The following is a 21,629-nucleotide window of genomic DNA, read 5'->3' on the forward strand; positions in this document are numbered from 1 at the left end:
TCTGTGGAACAAAACTATTTCCTTACTACCCGTTTCCTATTTTAATCATTCTATATTATATCTGCATGATTAATTAATACTTCGTAAGTATTTCTTTCAGATATCGGATGGATTCAAAATCAGTTCTACCGTTTATCTTTTCTTTAGTTTTCATTTCTCATTGTTAGTACACGGCTAACTACCGTAACACGCAATGTTTGATATGATTTATCATTAGCTTTTATCGCATTTTTATTAATATTTTTTCTACAATTCAACACGTTTATTGGCGCATTCTCAACAGTGGGTTTATATCATTGTTTTTCCAAACAGTTCAACTCTCGTTGATAACGACTTTCATAAAGTGTTTTCTAAATCTGAAGAAACTATTAACATTACTGAAGTATTTGAAAGATTACAAACCGTAGTAGAGATTCCTCTCGAAAGAATAGCGAAACATTATCCAAATGTACCAGACAGGACTCTCACTTCATAAGCTACATAACCGTAAGAACTATGAAAAAAAAGTAAAGATGCGAGCGTTAACTGCAATCTAAATACTCCAACGCAATTTGCCAAAACTCACTTGGCAGTTAGCTTTCTCGCAGTGCTACTTTTTCGCACGGCTACATTCATATTCGCTCGTGTTCCTTAGCTTCCCCGAGAAAATGACGATGGAAACGATTGGAAATTACGGATGTACAGTTGGTGATCGAGCACGTGCTCGCTCCTAATAAAGGTGAATCAGCAAGCTCATCGCCCTTGATCTGCCCACAGCGAGTGAGAACAGACAAGTACGCAGACAAAGGATGTTTTACAATGTTTTCTCTTTCTTTTTTTTCAGACTTACCGCAGGCATTGGATATGAGAGATTTCAACTGCGTTGATCACGGCTCAAGCATGCCGTGGAGTAAGCTTCAGATGCACGCCGCCCATCGGGTTACCCACCAGGCTCGGAACAGTCATGAGCAAGGGATCTTGCGATTTTTCGCAGATTTCAAGCTTGTAGTCTCTCAGAGTCTTTATCAAGGTAGTCTTCATGGTCAGCAGTCCGACTCGTTTGCCGAGACAGGTCCTCTGACCTAAGCCGAAAGGAAAGTAGGCGGCGCTGTGGCGCTTCTTCGACTCTTCCTCCGAGAATCGGTCCGGCCTAAATTTCTCTGGATCCTTCCACAGCTCCGGGTCGCGATGGACGTACCACGCAGGCGCGATGATGTTCACGCCGGCAGGAATGAAGTGCCCGAGAACCGTCGTGTCTTGAATGCAACGTCGCGCCACCATGAGTGGAACAGGAGGGTATAGGCGTAGGGCTTCGTTGACCACCATGTCCAGTCTCTCCAACTCATGTAGCTGCTCGAACGATAGTTCTTGTACACCCGGAAAGCGTTCGTCGAGTTCGTTCAAGATCTTCGTTTGTTCTTCGGGGTGCTTGGCTATCAGGTGCATTAGGAAGGCGAGCGCCGACGCGGTGGTATCGAAGCCAGCTATAAGAAGGACAACGGCGTTGGAACTGACGTGGCGGTCTTCCAGAGTTTTAACCTTCTGGCCGGTGGCGTGACTGCCGTTCTTTGCGTTGTCCTGTGCGTCCAGTATCATCTGTATCATGTCATCGCTGCGGGGCCTTTTTCCCGCACGGCGCTGCTCGGTGATTTTGTCTACGTCGTCCATCATTTTCTTCATGCAGCGAGCGAAGGACGACAGTGGGTAGAACAGGAGAAAGAGCGGGCGCAGAGCGGGAAATGCGAATGAGCTCTCGAGAGCAGTTTTGTCCGCCTGTTCGAATACCTTGCGCATCCACGTGAGGAAAGGGTCCTTGCTGTCTCGCTGGCAGTCAATCTGAAAGATTCACCAGTTACCCGTCATATTTCACATCCAAAATATTATATAGTAAGTGTAACTTTTGGGAAAGTGCTGTTTCTTGGTTTGGCTACTGGCATGTGAAAAAAAAATATTGCAGCTCGTGTTGCGAGCTGCGATATTTTTATAACACGAAAGCAGAGAACGAGACAGGAGGTCATTTCTGTTTGTTTGTTTGGGTAGCTCCCTATTACACGCTGTCATGTTTTCCGTACACTTCTCGCACAACTGAGTACAATAAGGTGCGAATGCAAAAGGTGTTCACAAACAAAAATTATTTTAGGCGTTGTCTCGATTGCCTAGCGTCGGTGGTGATGACAAAGAACTAGCTACGAAAGGACTATTAGCATGAGCGTGTGTCGGTGTCGTAAACCATGGTGTCACCGCTGCTTTGAGAAATATATACCATGTATATTAAATCACCACTGTTATGGCAGGATGACCCTAACTGAAAGTCCGACTGGGACGATATTTCTCTTTGGCTGAATGGGTTGTAAATGAGTAGCGCATACTGTTGAAGCGATGTTGGCATAGATGCGGGGATGGTAATTGCCTAATTTCCTCATTAAAATGATTTAGACAGCATCTAAAAAGCGACGCGTGTACGCGTTTGTTAGCGGATGTGACGCAAATCCCAGAACGTCCGCTCCGATATTTTCAGCGCACCGCAGGCAGCGCCTAATATCAAAGGTCGTGCGAGTGTCCGTGCTGGTGATTTGGTATAGATCGTGCGTCACTTCCGGTAATGGGTCGTAACGTTTTTATTTTTTTTTTAGGTTTGGTATTCAAAGCGTCTCATTTTGCTAGATTTTCGTGACCCACCTGCTCGTATTTCAATCGGAAAGTTTTGCCCAGAGGCTGCTCTATCTCTTCACCACTTGAAAAGGGGATATTTACATGGTCCAAAATTTTGTTGCAGTTGGTCTTTAGATGCACACTAAGAAGAAAATTCCGTTGAGCTTTAATAGTAGGTTACGCGCTTCTCTGATACCAAAATGATGCAGCTCTTTATGTGAAAAGAGTTTCGGTAAGCAAGAAACTAGGCAAGAACAAAGCTTCGGTGGCGACGCCACCTTGAAGTTACTGCACCAGCCCGCCATGACGTCACATATTTTGATAGCTTCTGTTCGCGCATAGTTAACTTCTCATGGCTAAAGATGAACTACATTGTATTCTAAAATGAGCAGGGGCTACACTTCGTAAGTTTCGCGCTTTTACTCCATCAATGTCGCAGTAAAATCTGAGAAATATTGACACGTGTACTTGTTTATCTCTCACCGGTGGCCGCTTTTGACCGGCTAACAAATGTTAAACGTTATCGCTAGGCGCAGGACGCGGCTGCATGTATCGGAAGTTTCTCGAACGTTATCGATGCTTCTATCCATTGTCTGTTGTCACCGACGCTTATGTAATCTTATTGCATGAGTGACGCGAATTGTCTAGTACTTTCAAGAAGACACGCGGGCACCAGGGATTACTCTGGAACCTTCGATGACTCAGGTATAAAAGCCGACGCGTTTCGACGATGATCAGATTTCGACGATCGCCGACTGCATGTGTTCGGCCTATCGTTGGGCTTCCAGTGCAACTTGCTTTTGTGGGCACAGGTTCGCCTAAAAAAGTCCATTTCATTATTCACAGTTTTGCGATTGTTTTCTTCACCGTCCCTAATAGGATAGGCTCAATATTTGTGTCGTCACTCTGACGTACCGGCACTGGTGCCTTGACTCTAAAATCAAAGAATATAACTGACTTTGCCAACTCTTCTAATAACGAACCCAATACTGTGTAATTAGCAAGTGTATAGTATCGAGAAATACAACATAAGGCTAAAATAAGTGTTTGACTTTAGTGTACCTTAAGGAAGTACTGACATGATATCTCCGACTCCTTGTTTTCTGTTTAGTTTCATGAATGCCTTAGACCTCTAAAAACAGTAAAAAATACTACTGACTGTTACTGCGCCCTCAACAGTTAAACATAACAGCTTTCTACAGCCAGTATCGATTTCTATTCCCAGGAGATGACTGTGTCCTGACGTCATGATGCAGAAGGTGCTTACGTGGGAGAGGACGGCAAGGCATTTTAGCGCTCGGTCACCTCCTACGCTAGTACTAGTTGTGAGGCCCGCTGTACCGTAGTGACTTAAAGAGCGGGAGTGAGCGTCAAACCGTCGTGATGGCCTGCTCCCACGTGATCCCCTTCTGCACCCGTTATGGGCAACAAATCCGAAACTGGATATTTAAAGCACACTGTGGGTTCCTATTGTATTATTGGTAAGGTTAGTAACTATTAGTATTAGTAAATTTATTTAACGCAAAGATGAACAGTTGAAAATATCGTGCCCATACTCTTTTAGCAAGTCACGTTCGCAAGGGGAAAGTGGTCGCGTTTCCTTTTTTTTAATGCTATAGCTGTTGATTCTGGCAAGTGTCCGCTGGTACCCGCGCCTGAAATGCAATTCGGACGCGGGCAGTTTATTTATTTATTTATTTATTTATTTATTTATTTATTTATTATTTATTTATTTATTATTTATTTATTTATTTATTTATTTATTTATTTATTTATTTATTTATCACTCTCACTTACACGCGAGTACATCTGAAGGAATGGTGGGAAAAAAAGGATAAAACTCAAAGGTGTAAAGGCTAGAACAGAAACACACTGAAAAGATAAAAGGAAAATGATAAAGAAAGATACCATTACAAAACAACACAGCACAATAATATACTCTTAAACAGAAACCGTAAGGCGGGACTGCAATGCTACATGGCCCTATTCAATGTATTTTAAAAGAGAAAGGGTCACGAATTTTAACTAATGATGACACGGATTTATTTTTTCTTTATGAGAATAACCCTCACCCCAAGCAAAATGACTCGAGAAAAAATTATTGTACTTCAAAAACAAGGCTCACTCCTCGCCGTGTCTTACGGATCAACATCAAAAGTACAAATTGAAACCACATACAACTTCCTCTGTGCTTTCATGCAATTCACGTTTATTTGGCCCCGTGTGTTTGTGGCTAACAATATTTGAGCCTCTCGGTTCCCCTTCTTTTCGTTGATAAGAAGGCAACAAGCAGTTTGAGACAGTCTCCTTGGGAATCGGTCTGCAACAGCGTCATCCGTTCTTACCTCCCAGGCTAATGCTGCCTTCGTGATGATGTCAAGCGCCAAACTCTGCGTGAGCCCATACATCTCAGCGACCTTTGATTTAGAACAGAGTTCTCCGAGCAGGTCGACGAACACGTCTGCGCACTTGTTCACGATGCGGGAGTAAAGTTTCACTTTTGCGGCTGTGAAACCGAGATTCATGATAGAGCGCACCTTTCTCCACTCGGCACCTGCAGAAAGATGCACGCAAAAAAAGAAAAACTAGTTTTAACATTGCGCGCTATCTTATTGACAGCTTTTTCGGGTGTCCGGGCGCGAACTTGTTGTCGAGCACAATTGCCGTCAGCCAACTAGTATATGAACGAGAAGCGGCTGTGTAGCTGAGAGAAAGAAGAACTGCCTCAATGTATGCCAACCGTCTATGTGTGATCCTTCTATGAAACGATTCTTTGAATGGGAATATTATCGACTGGCGGTGGACGAGCCCTTAATTCGGGTCCTCCCTGCTGATTATCACATGTGAGCCGTAGTCTTCGCTGCATTTTCAGCATAATAGAGAAACTAGGTGCTTTGTTGTTGTATCATATTTATTAAAGATATGCAAAACGAAAAGGCGCAACGTGTTTTCAAAGAGGATTCTGGTCGCTGTCATCAGTGGCGAATAGTTACCTAAAATTGCTGCGTTATTTGCAAGAGCAGCGAATTATGTTCCTTGATATCGTATCGGTCAGGTAGATGGAAAATGTGTATACCCGCTCATTTGTACACTTTTTGCAGTGTTAAAACGATTCATAAATCGTCGGGAGCCAATAGCGACTGTGCGCACGTAGCATCATCTGTCACTTTCCGACTATATATGAAAGCAAAATACTAAGTTATGTGTGGTGAGACTGCGCCTAGGCAGCCCCTCAATAATAGAGCACCAATATAATATTATTATATTCTTCCGTTTTCTTATCAAAACGGAAACGTTATCTTATATTATTTTGTTGCTGCTTTTTATGCAGTCTTGCTGTGTATTTCCGCAGAAACACCGCTTTCCGGAGCCACAAAAAAGAGCCGATCGGGACAAAATGCGAAGTATCCGTGTATTTAGATTTCGGTTAAAGAACCTTAGGTGGTCCAAATTTCCCGAGTACCCCACTACGGCTTGCCTCATAATCATATCGTGGTTTTGGCACGTAAAACCCACAAATTTTTTCTCACAAAAAAAGAGCACAGGAAAGCTTTTTTTTTTTGTTGTTGCTGCAGACTAGGGGCCGAATGCATCAAGCATTTCGTTCGTAAGCTGTGCATGTGATTGGCTGAAAGTGATTTCTGAAAACGTGCTGGGCCCATATCAATAAACCATTTCCTACGCTAGACCATTTTGTAAAAACACGCCGGTCAATGAGAAACATTTCCAAAGAACAAAAAGAGATTTGTGACTTCGGCCTCTGTTTCGCTTTATGCGTTGCTTGTTGCTCTTCGCAATGTGAGAATGTTTAATGATGATCATAACGTAAACTCATAAGCTTCATCACGAGATTCTAACCATAACGTTGACGGTTAGCAGTCTTTCTTTAATTTATCTTGTTGTTTTTACTTTGACCAACGGGATTAGCTTTTGATAAGGACATCAGCCTAAACTCTGCACTAAGAGCGAGAATTCCAATACATTTCCTGCTAAATTCCGCTGAAAAACGAATGTAGTGAAATACAATGCTCCTTGGCATTATGCTCGAGCTTTTTTTGCGATAGCAATTAGGCGGACACTCCAAGCGGATTTCTGCCATCGGCGTCACCATCGTCGCCATCGCCGTGAGGTTCCGTATGAAGTCCAAGGGCGATAAAATCGGCGCCGTGCGCGGTATGCTGTATGTGCGCTTGAAAGCACGCGAGGGGCGTGCGCTTTCACGCGGAGAGAACGCACGGTGGAGAGCAAACGCGATGTCTTCTGTTGCATGAAAGGCCGTGGGGGGATGGGCGACGTTTTGCTGCGGCACCAAATGAGTATCTTGCCACCAGGCGCAGAGGGAACTGGAATCTCGCACGCGAAAGAAGGAAAGCGGGAAAGCAGCGCGGGAGGGAGGGGGTGTGGCTTCTACTTTACCCGCAACTGCGTACTTCTAGTTTGCGCGGCTGCGGGCAGTCACGCGCACCGTATCTTGAAAACGATCTGCAACACGGCTCTTACCTTTGTATGCGCTGTGCTTTCGCCGCTCAGTTTCCATTGAAGCGATAGACCGCACGAAGCTTTGCTCACTGCTTCTGGCGCGCTTGCTCACCCCAGCGTTTTGACAGCGGTTGCGTGCGGTCATCGAGTGTGATCTATTCATGTTCGCTTGTGCGCGCTGACACCATGCTTGTTAATTCAGTTAGTAAGCGGATGTGTCCAAGTTTATACAGCTGATACAACTAATCTCCGTATAGCTCTTTACTAATTTGCTATCGCAATTGATGCCTCGCCTTTAGGGCGAAACTGCGACTTTTTTTTTTGGGGGGGGGGGGGGCAACAACAACGGTAATGTGGCGAGGGCTACCAGCATCATTACGCCGCTGGGAAACTGTGGACGCACTCTGCACGTGCTGAGATAACTAACTACGGCTGCCACGCCTGTAAATTTATGTACGGTGCCGAGTGTTAACATTATACCTTGGGTGTGTTCCAACTCTCGCCAGCATCGGAGATTGTCTACGTACACAGCTAAGGAGACCGCCAAGACAGCTTCGAGGCCATGTAATGGAATGCGTTTCGAACCGTCTGGATGACGTGTCAAAGAGGCGTCTGATACGACACGCCACCTCGCAGCGAGAAGAAAAAGTTTTGAAAAGCACGCATTATTTCTGTATTTTAAGTCCTTGCGCCAGCGAACCTATGAAAAACACGATGTGACTTACATTAAGGGCGTAGGAAAGCACGTCTACGTTTTCTTTTGCGGAGACAACCTTCCTGTCGGCCTTCCAAGCATCCTGCTCAGCCGGCATCTCGTTTGGACAGGAAAGTAGCCTACATCGTTTCTGACTTCGATGCTGTCTTCGCGAAGCTGTCAACTTTGACGCCTTTGTGAGAATTGTAACGAGACTTAACATGGCCGCTGTTCACTTAGCCGTCTACTTTGCCGTCTTAGGCGAGTATTAGAACACAGCCCTTATCATGCAGTCTATAGGACTATGTAATCACGTTATCTGTACGTGTAATTTGGTACATTTGCTTAAATACAGTGCGTGATGGTGCCGCAGCACAAGTGCACTGCAAGCGCGCGTGATCCGGTTCGTTACAGAACGCAAGAAATAAATTCTTAATTTTCATCATATATACCTGCGCCATGCGGCTGCGGAAGTGTTAACCGCACAGGGCCCGATCGTGCACCTACCTGTGACAAAAAAGACAGAGCTCGTCATGGGTTCCTTGTCGAGGGCATACAATGGTCTATCTTGGAATATTCGGCTGTCCTTGATGTATATTTCCTTGATAACATCGACGTCTGTGATGACCATGTAGGGCTTCTCAGCGAGGTAGAACCCAAAGATCTTGCCATATTTGCGTATCCATTCTCCCATCACCTGCAGGAGAGGCAATGAAGCCAACGGATGAACATAGATGAAAAAAAAATATGGCAGCGTCACTTACAAGAAAATGTCCAGTATATTGCATTACTTTACTGCCGAAAAATATAACCAGAAGACAGGGGTATACAGTGATCGCAATGCCGAAGAACAATGCGCACGTCTGCCACCGATACCTTAATTTCTCCTCACATCATCACGATGTGCTGAAGCCTGTACGGTGCGTGTCAAGGAGTTGGTGAGCGCATCGTATAAACGGGCCGCTAGTAGCCGCAAAGGGATTTTAATTTCTATAACCAACAAAAAGGCATCAAATGCTTTAAGCTCTTTTACCCTGAATAAAGGCACTGTTTGGGAAAAAGTGTCGAAGCCAGGCGTATTTTCTTCCTGACGAATACATTTATAATCCTGGTCATTTTGTTAAAACTTATTATATGAACTATGGAACGAAGTATGCATGAACGATTTACACACATCTCAATTTGTCACAAACGTTGCAGGAAAACTTACAAAAGGCGTGTCACGGATCGTGCTGATAGCTTCTAGTGTTCTTGTTTCGGAGACTACGCACCTCATTAGCCTGTACCTGAAAACTTGACTGAACGGAGATCACCCAACAAGGTACATACGCATGGCAACTTGTCACGCAATAAAGCAGTGCGAACGCAATGAAGCTCAAAAGACAACCACAGATGACCGCTTTCTTAATTGGAAGCGGAATTTTGTATGTCTGTGAAGTACAAGTGTCTAGTACTAACAGTGACTTCAATTTCTATTGTGCGACTTTTGAATGTAGTTGACAAGTATTCATAGTTTCGATTTTTCATAGATAGTCAACAGCTGAAGATACACCGTACGTTGGAAGTACTTACTCCTCACATAGGTTCACACTCAGTCGTCATCAGTACTGTCGGAGTGAGCAGCCCGGTATTATCTTTCCTATAACTGACTGCCTTTCTCTGCATGGTATAATTTTTTAACTGCGCTAACACACACTGACAAGGACGAGGCAGACAAGACGTGCGCAGACTCGCAACTGTATGTTTAATGGGTGAAAATGACATAAATATTGAGAAAAATGAACACATCTGATTGGCAATCCAACCATGGATACGTTGACGTCACACAGTAGCATCTAAAAACGCCATCTCGCAATCAGCTAGTGACACCGAAGGTTCGCTTACACACCCACGTGTAGTTTTAATCTTAAATGCCTCAAACTGTTCCCAAGTACTACGGTCCCTATGACGGTACAAAATTCTAGTTTGTTTAAGAAGTGGGAGGCAAGTTTCCTTGTTTAGTTTTTTACAATCATTACAATGCTTAGCCACGTGGCAATAACCATCTGAAGTGCTGTTTGTTTTATGTTCTTTCAGCCGAACGTTAATACACCTAGCCGTCTGGCCGATGTATACACACCCACAAGAAAAAGGAAATTCATACACAACTGCGCAGGCACAGGGGACAATGGTTGACCCTTGCTTATGCTCAATCTTGCAGACAAAAGGGCTGTGTTTAGATGCCCTGTCAATTACATTCATTACTCTAGCACATAAACGCGACATTTTCTGAGGGGCCGAGAATACGACGCTCACCCAATAGCGCTGCGCTACATTCTTCCCTCAGCCCTCAGCCCCTCAGAAAATGACAGCCGCGCCAAGGAAATTACGAAATTTTCCGGTTTCTGTTATAGTTTCGTGCTTTTAGTATTTCATTCTGAGAAGATTTAACATAAATAGCATTCGCTGTCGGTGTTTTGTTAGCTGACATTTGTTTGTGGGCTGTCAATCTTGAAATTCCGTGGCATAACTTTGCCCAGAATTTAAGACAAGGTATGAGTTAGAAGGGCCTTGAAAGACATAACCAGGGGAAAAGCTGCAGGAGAAGATGGAATAACATAAGATTTAACCAAAGATGGAGGAGATACCATGCTTGAAAAGATTGCGGCCCTTTATACGCAATGCCTCACAACTTCAAGTGTACCACAGAGCTGGAAGAACGCCAACATCATACTAATTCATAAAAAGGGACATGTTAAAGAATTGAAGAATTATAGGTTCATTAGCTTGCCTACAGTATTGTATAAAACATTCACCAAGATCATTTCCAATAGAATGAGGGCAACACTTGACTTCAGCCAACCAGGAGAACAGGCTGGCTTCAGGAAGGGATATTCTACGATGGATCATATCCATGTCAATAACCAGGTAATCGAGAAATCTGCGCAGTACAATCAACCTCTCTATATCGCTTTCATAGATTATGAAAAGGCATTTGATTCACTAGAGATACCAGCAGTCATAGAGGCATTGCGTAATCAAGGGGTACAGGAGGCATACGTGAATATCTTACAAACATCTACAAGGATTCCACAGCTACCTTGGTTCTCCACAGGAAAAGTAGAAAGTTACCCATCAAGAAAGGGGTCAGGCAAGGAGACACAATTTCTCCGATGCTATTCACTGCATGCTTAGAAGTATTCGAGCTCTTAGACTGGGAAGGCTTAGGAGTGAGGATCAATGGCGAATATCTCAGCAACCTTCGGTTTGCAGATGACATTGTCCTATTCAGCAACAATATAGACGAATTACAGCAAATTATTGAGGACCTTAACCGAGAAAGTGTAAGAATTGGATTGAAGATGAATATGCAGAAGACAAAGATAATGTTCAATAGCCTGGCAAGGGAAAGAGAATTCAGGATCGCCAGTCAGTCTCTAGAGTCTGTAAAGGAGTACGTTTATCTAGGTCAATTACTCACAGGGGACCCTGATCATGAGAAAGAAATTCACAGAAGAATAAAATTGGGTTGGAGTGCATACGGCAGGCATTGCCAAATCCTGACTGGGTGGTTACCACTGTCGTTGAAAAGAAAAGTGTACAATCATTGCATTCTACCGGTGTTAACATATGGGGCAGAAACTTGGAGGTTAACAAAGAAGCTTGAGAACAAGTTAAGGACTGCACAAAGAGCAATGTAACGAAAAATGTTAGGACTAACGTTAAGCGACAGGAAAAGAGCGGTGTGGAACAGAGAACAAACTGGGATAGCCGATATTCTAGTTGACATTAAGCGGAAGAAATGGAGCTGGGCAGGCCATGTAATGCGTAGGATGGATAACCGGTGGACCATCAGAGTTACAGAATGGATACCAAGAGAAGGGAAGCGCAGTCGCGGTCGGCAGAAAACCAGATGGGATGATGAAGTTAGGAAATTTGCAGGCGCTAGTTGGAATCAGCTAGCGCAAGACATAGGTAATTGGAAATCGCAGAGAGAGGCCTTCGTCCTGCAGTGGACATAAAATACAGGCTGATGATGATGATTATGAGCAACTTCAGTGATAGAATGGTGTGGCAGTATAACCCGCATTTACCACATGTCCTATAGCAGGGCGTGGCATATACATGTACCTAAATGTGTACGAAAATTTTCGCCCACGGTTCGCCGACGCCGGCCGCCGACGCCAACACTGGATTTGCTGCGACACGGGGCCCTTAACGCTGTCGCCTTAAAAGAAGGATAAGGATGTTTGCGCATAAAACTTGTGGGCCATGTGAAAAGAACGCTGAATTTCATTTAAAGCACCGATTGATCGTGATGTGTGAACCGGAATCTGACAGCTCATTATGTCGCAGCTGGCTCTCAGATGCAACATTTAATGTCATTTAGCACTTTTATGTGAGCCATGAGCGTATAGCCACTATATACAGCCTCTTGAAAGAAATTAGTATGTAAAATTTCACACTTTTCGAGGGTGTTCTTGCTGACAGGCGCGCCGCAATAAAGAATGACGAAGATAGTTGGAGAAATATTCTCCCTGATGATTTGTAAATTATGTTAAACTAAAATATGTTTGCAATTCAATACACGACCTCTCTAGCTTAGAAAAAAATACAGAATTACTTCGCAGTCATTATTTAACTACGAATATGTTAAGTTCTTCGCATAAATACAACACAGCCGCTAATAGCAAATCGAGTTATGCCCATTTTGCCTGATGACTGCGTCTCAAAATGTTGCTGACGCTATTCCATCCTTCATTTATACCGGGTGTTTCACAAAGAGTGCTCAAACTTTCTTCAATGTACACAAGTATAGCCGGTAAACAATCTCATCTGAATTTCTTTTAAGACAGTGGCGTACATTTAACAATGAACTGTAGATATTAATTGTTGATTATATAAATTACCCGCCGGGGTGGCTCAGTCAGCTAAGGCGTTGCGCTGCTGAGCACGAGATCGCGGGATCGAATCCCGGCCGCGGCGGCTGCATTTCGATGGAGGCGAAATGCAAAAACGCGCGTGTGCTTGCGTTGTAGTGCACGTTAAAGAACCCAGGTGGTCAAAATTAATCCGGAGCCCTCCACTACGGCGTGCCTCATAATCAGAACTGGTTTTGGCACGTAAAACCCCAGAAAGAAGAAGAAGAAGAAAGATTATATAAATTGAACGCAGATGCGATTGGTCGTTATAGGAATGCTTAAGTCCTTAGGTGGAAGAGGTTAAAACCACTTCTACATAGCCAAGAAACCTGACGTTCTTTAATTTCCCAATGAGTAATGCATTACGGTGAATTTTACCCTCAAAAACTGAAATGCTGAGGAGAGCAGCTTTCACGGCGCTAAAGGGCGTCCACGAGTCATCTGGATGTTTTTTTCTCGAACAGTGCCGTCAGTCAAGCACAAGCCGCGGTATTAATTGCATTACGCTCGGGCTAAGATGAGACAGGAACCGTCACGTGAGGTGCTCCGTAATCAAGCACTCTATCCCGAGGTGACGGGAATAACGTTTCTTCGAGTGCACGCACCGGTATCCTGTCCTTCTGCAGTTGCTTCCAGCTGCCCCACACGAGATCCGGCGGAGGGCCCGGGTATCCCAGTCCAGAGAAGAGGCTGTGCTGCCGGCGGCGCGAAATGACCCAGGACGTGGCTACCATCACCACCAGCGCGACCAAGGCGGTGTTTACCAACTCCCATGTCACCATCATTGTAGATATTCAGACTCTGCTGTGTACAATGGTACAAGAAGTGAGATTGTTGCATTTACAAAACAAACACAAAGAAGGCAATTTAAAAGACATGGTGTTTCTTCAGTTTGGTGTTGCCAGTGCGTGAGTGGTCTTGCGCCTTTACGCCTTTTTCTTTTCCAACGGTTGGCGTTCGTCACCTGAAAATTCCTGCCTCGCAAGACCGAGTGCCGAAATTAACCAAGCATCTGGCAAAATACTTTCCGCACCATTTAATTAAGCAATGAATTTATCTCCACCTGCATTAGATTGTCAAGTAAAGCTTCTTCACCAGCATAATCGAATAATACACTTGCAAAATGCTAAATGGATGAAATGGCGAAACCACTACTTTATTCAGTTCACTGTGCTTCTACGACGTCACTTTAGGTTGTGGTAGTGTGCGCAGTGCTAGAAAAGCCTAAGGTCGGTGCCTTAGCTGACTATCACCGTAGACAAACTCACTCACAGTGGCTGTCCCGATGTTTCCGCGCTCGAGGCTGACTGCTCACCGGCCTGTCTTCGTTGCACGGCGCCACACCGATACCTTCTCGGACTGTCGAAGTACGGAGTCGGCTCGCAACCCGCCTCTGCCGACTAGATGGGAACAACGCTCAGAGGCACGTGAGGCGGAGGGAGAAATTGAAAGCGCTCACCGAATTCGCAAAGAGACCGTCCGATACGCGGGTATAAATTGGGGCGCCCCGCCGTTTCAATACTATCTGGTATATCTATAGGGGCGCGGAACCGGAAGGAAACTTCGTCGGGTCGCTGTCTTACACTTTGCATGCGGGTTCGGAGAGGGCAGAACAACTGCTGCTCAAAGCCGTAAAACTGTAAACGAATGAGTTGCGATGGACGGGACGCCCTACAAAAGGGAAATATATTTGTAAAATTCATTCTTATGATTAGTGAGAATAGTGAACTATGCTATATGTGCATGTATAGTCTGTTCTGTTACGTGAAATCCAGCGGGGAGTCAATAGTCGCGACCACATATCCACAGATTGCAGTGAGGTTGGCGGTTTGAGTTTATCGTATCTTGGACAGCTGCACACGAGATAAATCCTGTTTCTGTGCATTTGCCATTTACTTTTCTTGCTGGCATTAGTTGACTGAATTGTCATAACATAAAGTACGTTAAATAGCTGACACTGATATTAAGGAATTTTGCTTGGCATTCACTCTCTCAGCGAGCCCCTGATATTTCCATAAAATTCGCTTACTTATGTTTTTTGTCTTCGTCGAGTGTTAACATTCTGCGCGATTTTGCAGAAAAAAAAAACAAGAATTGCTTAGGTAACGTAATAGGTGTAAATTACAGTGCGTATATGCACTGCAGATACTGTGAATGGGTGAGGAATCTTACACAGGATGTGAAATTCATATTGCTTGCTACCACTAAAGCTTTGTACCGTGCTAGTGATTCTGACAGCGTAGACAGCGAATAAAAAGCACTCCGAAAGTTGATCGTGCATTGTTTTAACGCAATAATAAAAAATAAAGACTTCATACCGGGCCTCAGTCAGCGCATCACTTGTTCACAGTACTATTTCTGAGTGCGCCCAAAAGGTCTGGGCAAAATATGGAGTAAATAAAGCATGTCCAACAGAGCAGACAATGGGACAAGTGAGCGAACAGGACGATTAATTGTCCGTCGTCTGTGCTGTTCGGCATGTTGTACGCAGACCAACTAGCCCAGCTTAGAACCTTTCATGAAGCGCGGAAACAGCGCAATAAAACACGACCTGAGACAGACACCTCACGTGCTCTTTCTCCGTCCTCGTTTCCTTTCTTTCTTTATTCTTTATTCAGGCATATCACCGCTTAGCCCAAAAGCGTTACAAAATACATCTTGATTCACACTGCACACCTGTCTACATGACAGCCGATTCCACTGAGCGATAGTTTTAACAAAAAAGAATTGGCATACAGGCATGTCCTAAGCCGGGTATTTTCTAGTTTTGCACTGTTGATCAGTGCGTGCAGATGCATAGTTTGGCGGTTTTAAGTAAATTTTCCTATAAATTCTAGTTTTGTTATGATAGATTTCATACAGAAGCTTTAGCCAAAGTTTCTTTCGGCGAGACGACAGGGATTCCCAATTGACTCTTTTTTCGTTGATGTGCAACTGTACTTCCTCCCGTACCAACCCGACACGAACCTAGCTGCTGTGTTTTGTATTTTTTCTAGTTTATTTATAAGACATATCTGTGACGGGTCCGAAAGGGTACAAGTATATTAAATTAAATTATGGGTTTTTACGTGCCAAACCACCATCTGATTATGAGGCACGCCCGTGATGGGGGACTCGGGAAATTTGTACCACCTGGAGTTCTGTAACCTGCACCTAAATCTAAGTACACGGGTGTTTTCGCATTTCGCCCCCATCGAAATGCGGCTGCCGTGGCCGCGATTCGATCCCACGACCTCGTGCTCGGCAACCCAACACCATAGCCACTGAGCAACCACGACGGGTTACAAGCATATTGCAAAATAGGACGTATACAAGTTAGGTACGCCATGCTTCTAAAGTTAGAATTTGCAGATTTTAAATTTCTTTGAATGTCATTCAAAGCAACTGCCGCTTTCCCAACCACATAGTCCACATGTGCCCGCCAAGAGCAGTTGCACGACAGCATCACGCCCAAATATTTAGTCGTGAATTTCTTACTTAAAATATTATTCATTAGATAGTAGCCGGCATAGATTACATTTTTGTCATTTAGTAAATCCCACATGAACGCACTTACCCTTATTCAAATTCATTTTCCACTTAGCGCACCATTCGCAAATACGTTCTAGGCCGGCCTGCAGTTTGAGAACATCATGTTCATTATAAATTTTTCTATACAAAATACGCTTAAATGAACCAATTATTCCTGCGCCGCACGGTTTTGCACTTCGATGAACAGGCCGATGGCTGCAATTGTGCACCGTGGTTGACATAGTGTACATTACAAGCATTTAATTGAGGACAATGTGGCATTCTGTTTATTCATTTATTACTTTTAAAAGATCTTACGAGGCCCCCGTTTGACACATTGAGAAAGAAGGCCAATCGACGAAAAATTTAAAGGGAAATTGCAATATTGATTAATTATATAAATATGTCCAAGTGTAACATCTGTTCTTATCAGCTTAATATCTGATGCGGGTTGTAGTTAGACTCAAGATATTAAATTTGTTTTTCCAAGCTCGCGGAGTGCTTGAAGCCTGCTTCACCTCCACGTGGGTCGGCCCGGTATTGGACAATCTTCGGGGTTAGCCCACGGTTCTTGGTCCACGGACGTCGATCCGCTGGAAACTAGCCATACACAGCTTCACTGTAAAAATTACAATCATTACAAAAGGGCAACACTATTTTAACCTAGTTGAATATATTAATGCATACCCTTTCATGAAAAAGGAGTATTCCCAGCCTTGTATGTAAACGCAAAATACGTCGCATATGAGAATGAGGAATAAATATTACCTTAAATAATAAAGGGTAAATCATTAAAGGACAGACGGCACTGTACAAATAATTGAACAGAGATGCTAAGGAAAATGAACCAGGAAAGTGCATATCCACCTTTATCTGGTGAACTGTTTAGTAAAATGTTAGTAATTAGTATTGTTAGTAATATTAGCAATAATTTACAGCATCATTTTGGGAAATACATTGACTGTCTCAAATACGCAAAGCTTCTATCAGATTTATTAAATAATGAATACGTGGTGGTGGTTCTGGTGGTGGCACCAGTGTAGCAGCCGACGTGGTTATCCTGGCATACTTAGCCGGCAATTGTTTCGGTTGAGCATGTAGTGTTCCCCGAAGGGTCCGCAGTAATCAGAAAGAGAGTGCTACGACTGTTCCTCACCTTTCTACGGGACACGTAGTTGGACAAAGTCTGATGACACGCCCAGGGGAAAAATGTATAGTGAAGACGCGGGCACCAGATTCAAGACGCTACTTCAACTCGAGGACAAACTAAAGCTAGACTGGCCAGCTTAAGGGCACTAAAGTGTACATTGGGGATGGCATAAATATTCCCTTGATGATATTATGGTGGTGCCCGCGTCATAGATTGGGCCAGTTGGACCTGCAACATCCAAAATGCAAAAGCGCGAGTTGGGGAAAAATCGCAGTTTTAACTGAGTGTCCACGCTCCACTCCGCTCAGACCGTCGTATCCTACCGATTTGCGCACAACCGCTCAGCCGAACGCTAGCGGGAACGATAATACGCGTGCGCACAACGCTCACATCGGCAGCGTAACGAAGAACGCTGCCCACGCTCCGCTACCAAGCTGTGTGAGCGAAGCGTTAGGGTGCGTGTACTGGTTGCTTTGTCGTTTTACAGCCACGCTGAGCACGCGTGACCGGCGTCTCCGAAAGACACGCTTGTCAAACAAGCGAAATCAACGCAGTTGATGCAGCCAGTGGTGTGCGTGAACTGTTAGCGGAGCGGAGCGTAAGCAACGCTCTGCTAAGACTGTCTAATGTGAGAGAAATATTTGTAGTTATCATGCTTACCGCCAAAACTGATGAGTTTCTAGGTAAGTTCAAAGTCGGTGAAGTACGTTTTGCAACAAACACCAATAACAAGTGCTAGATGACCAGCTGAAACAAACGGAAGAGCCATTTTTTTTTCTTATAACTGTGGACGGCTGCCGTTTTTTGGGGGGAGATTATGGAGTCATGTGCTACAGAATCCATTCCTGGCGTAGATAGTTTAAAGATCATGTTGCTGATAGCAACATGATCTTGCACTTTCACTGTAGAGAAAAAGGGGCACTGGGTTTGTTAACATTCATAATAAATGCAGATCAGTTGATGTAAAGAGTGGCCACTCACAGAAAATTTCCTTCCTGAGTCCATGCTTGTTATGCAGAAAGACACGATCTGATGAGTGTAAAGGGGTGAAATCATTAGTTGCTCTAGTATCGTACAGCAATTACATGTCATAGACGGTGATAGCTAATCAATAAAATATTATCACATAGCTAACTAGAGAGGCCTACACTATAAAAAATGTCTGCACCAAACTATATTTGTTCTTAGACTGAAGGAACATTACAAGGAGTCTAAGCTACAGTATTCTGACAAATTCATCTGGCTGTTTTGATCTAAGAAGGCTTCCACTAGGTCATTCGTGTCTTCCCCTCCTTGCATTCCAGTAAAATTCCGAAAAAAAAAAAAAACAGACGACTATCCGGATGAAGAATGTGTAAAAACCTGGGCTATTTGGCAACAAACAGTATCCTCGATGACAATAAAGGGGAAGCAGGAAAGCTGCAAAGTTATTTGCGGTTGAGCACATGGTCTACCATCACGATTTACACTGCCACCCTACCTCATGTGCTCCAACTAGGAAGCCTACATGCAAGCGCTGTTATGTGGCGTCCCTAGCTCCAACGCATGTAGTCTCATGCCCTGCCGGTCTCCACTTTATTGTGAAGAAAACTCCTGCGATTTTTTTCGACGAAACAGAATGCAGTCAGGCTCGTGAGTTCCCTCCTGAAATGCTACTTCCATTGTGTTCCCTATAGTTCTTTGTGAATTTTATTGCGATAGCAATTATATGGACACTCCAAAGCGGATTTCTGCCGTCGGCGTCGTCGTCGCCTTGAGGTTCCGTATAACGTCAACGGCGATCAAATCGTCTGTGTGTGCGTGCAAGTGGTTCGTGTGGAAAGGGAAAGGTTGACGCTATCTTCTGCAGCCCTTGAGGGAGCACGGCTCAGCGCCAACAGGGAGGGGAAAGTGGGAGAGAGAGGGGATAGACTCCGCGCTCCGGACGCTGTATGTGCGAGTGCAAGGGCGCGAGGGACGCGTGCTTTCACGGGGAGCGAACGCACGTCGGAGAGCAAACGCGCGTTCTGCGCCGTGCTCCCTAAAGGGCTGCAGAATCAAGCGTCTCTTTCCTCCTTTACAAACACCATAAATAGAGCAAACGCGACTTCTTCTATCACACGAAAGGCCGTGGGGGGACGGTAGGGAGGGAAGGGAGGCGACGTTTAACTGCGGCACCAAATGCGTATTTATATAAAAATGTTGCGAGGCGAGAAGGTGGGTAAGATTTCCGACGCGGCTCGACGAGCGTCCCATTCTGATCTGGTCGAAAACCTCTGAGCTGCCCCCAGAGGCACCGGCAACAGTCACCAACGCCGCGCGCGTTCGGTGCAAACGCGGGCAAAACACCGACGGCATCGACAACAGTTCTGCGCGTTGCTGGTGCTGCTGCATTTCCAAGTTTATACAGCTGATAAAACCACTATCCTTACTCCGTATAGCTCTCTACGAATTTGCTATCGCAATTGATGCTTCGCCTTTCGGGCGAAACTGCGACATTTTATTGCGATAGCAATTATATGGACACTCAAAAGCAGATTTCTGCCGTCGGCGTCGCCGTCGCCGTGAGGTTCCGTATGACGTCAATGGAGATGAAATTCTCGCCGTGCGCCGAACGCTGTATGTGCGAGTGAAAGGGCGCGAGGGGCGCGCGCTTTCACGGGGAGTGAACGCACGGCGAACAAACGCGCGTTCTGCGCCGTGCTCCCTTAAGGGCTGCAGAAGTAGGCGTCTCTTTCCTCCTTTACAATCACCATATATGTAGAGCAAACGCGCCTCTTCCTACGCGCGAAAGGCCATGGGGGAGGGGGGAGGGGAAGGGAGGCGACGTTTAGCTGCGGCACCAAGTGCCTATTTATATCAGAGTACAGTGTACTAGAATAGGGGCAGTGTGCTCACTGCCGTATCCCTGCGCCACGACGCCGTGGCGCACTCAGCGTCGACTGCTCCGGCGCCCGCCAGAGGCGCTGCCGCCAGTTTCTCCTGAAAACTTCCCTCGCTTGGTATGGAGTGCGTTCTGTTGGATCGCGACGTTGACCGTTCTCCCTCAAGGGCTGCAAAAGATAGCGCCAACCTTTCCTTACTGAAAACTAACCACTTAATATCGACGTTGTCGGCTCTCGACTGCAAATCCCGCCGGCGTTTTCAGCAGTATCCTCTGTGCTTGCTCTGTGCTTGACGCATTACTCAATGGGCACTCCGAGTGAGTGAGAATGGCTAGCCGCCGTCGAAATTACTGTTTTGCACCCGAGTGCAGAACTGACTACAGTCGCGTGAAAGATGCACCAAAGGCGTCTTTGCTCAGCGTTCCACGTGATGAAGAATGGCGAAAGGAATGGGAGAGGAACCTCAACCGTGCAGATAAGACACTGGAGGAATCTTGCGCGGTCTGCGAGTTATACTTCGAACCGCGATTCATAATTAGGGACTTGTGCACCTTATAGAATGCAAAGAGGTGTGCATTCCTCGTGACAATTGCCACTGCTATCAGAAAACGCTGTTCCCACGATTCTTCCGAATTTACCACAGTACCTGATGAAGACGACACCTAAGCCCAGGAACAAAACGAAAAGATGTGAAAGGGTCGAAGCACCCGCGAAGAAAAGCCGAAGCGCACAAGACAGTAGCTATTCGGAGTTTTCACCGGCTGCCCCCGGCGCTTCCGGGATCATTCTTTATTTCGTTGTAAATAAACATTGGTATTGCATAAATGTACACCCGTGGGAAAAAGTATACGGACCAGGGATAGCGCGATAAAGCCGTTTGTTTCAACTACCTGCTAATGCAACTTGAAATTTAGGACTGCAGTCCAATCTTGGCATTGCAAGCTTTCCAGTGTACTCGTCAATTTCAATTTATGCATGTTAATTACGACGAAATTGAGTTGTTTCAGCGACCTTGTGGCCCGTATACTTTTGCTCACGGGTGTACATGGTATTTTTATCCATTCAGTTTCATGTCGCATTAACGTTACGAAAGATGTAATACATAAATAACCAGCTAACCAGCTTAACTTGTGCAGCAGTGATACCTAAATATTTCGTGAATAGATGGGGCAACGTGAAAATGTCTAAGGCACTGCACGCCTTACCTGCGAAAAAAAAAAACGAAGTGGTGGTTAAATTCGGCGTGGTGGTGCTGGAAACGCCAATGTGCGGTCGTTGTGGCGGAACCACACTCACCATTTTATCGATCAGCTGCAGAAAAAACTCGAGTGCCCCTTGCTACCGTGACTCCAGCGGCCGTATCAAGCCTTTAACAGAACAGCATGAATAGCAAGGCTAGT

The 21,629-nt window shown here is 45.0% G+C and overlaps 1 protein-coding gene and 1 non-coding gene across 2 annotated transcripts; one reads left to right on the forward strand and one right to left on the reverse strand.

The window, feature by feature from the left end:
- Positions 1 to 815: 815 nt before the first annotated feature.
- LOC119440081 (cytochrome P450 3A6) lies at positions 816 to 13,504 on the reverse strand. Its single transcript, XM_037705024.2, has 4 exons — positions 13,311 to 13,504; positions 8,312 to 8,501; positions 4,977 to 5,185; positions 816 to 1,815 (listed from the first exon to the last, which is right to left on the reverse strand). The coding sequence occupies exons 1-4, from the start codon at positions 13,488 to 13,490 to the stop codon at positions 874 to 876; spliced, it is 1,521 nt and encodes a 506-aa protein (XP_037560952.2). The 5' UTR covers positions 13,491 to 13,504; the 3' UTR covers positions 816 to 873.
- Positions 13,505 to 16,599: 3,095 nt separating this feature from the next.
- LOC119443292 (U2 spliceosomal RNA) lies at positions 16,600 to 16,786 on the forward strand. Its single transcript, XR_005190237.1, has one exon. It is a non-coding gene; the product is annotated as a U2 spliceosomal RNA (small nuclear RNA).
- Positions 16,787 to 21,629: the final 4,843 nt, after the last annotated feature.

This window comes from Dermacentor silvarum, chromosome 2, assembly GCF_013339745.2.
Source record: "Dermacentor silvarum isolate Dsil-2018 chromosome 2, BIME_Dsil_1.4, whole genome shotgun sequence".
Taxonomy (NCBI): domain Eukaryota; kingdom Metazoa; phylum Arthropoda; class Arachnida; order Ixodida; family Ixodidae; genus Dermacentor; species Dermacentor silvarum.

Coding starts and splice junctions, on each gene's coding strand:
- LOC119440081 (XM_037705024.2), bottom strand. CDS start 13,490: ATGATGGTGACATGGGAGTTGGTAAACACCGCCTTGGTCGCGCTGGTG. Junction 8,502..13,310: donor TGCAGAAGGACAGGATACCG/GTGCGTGCACTC, acceptor CCTCTCCTGCAG/GTGATGGGAGAATGGATACG. Junction 1,816..4,976: donor AGGCAGCATTAGCCTGGGAG/GTAAGAACGGAT, acceptor TGAATCTTTCAG/ATTGACTGCCAGCGAGACAG.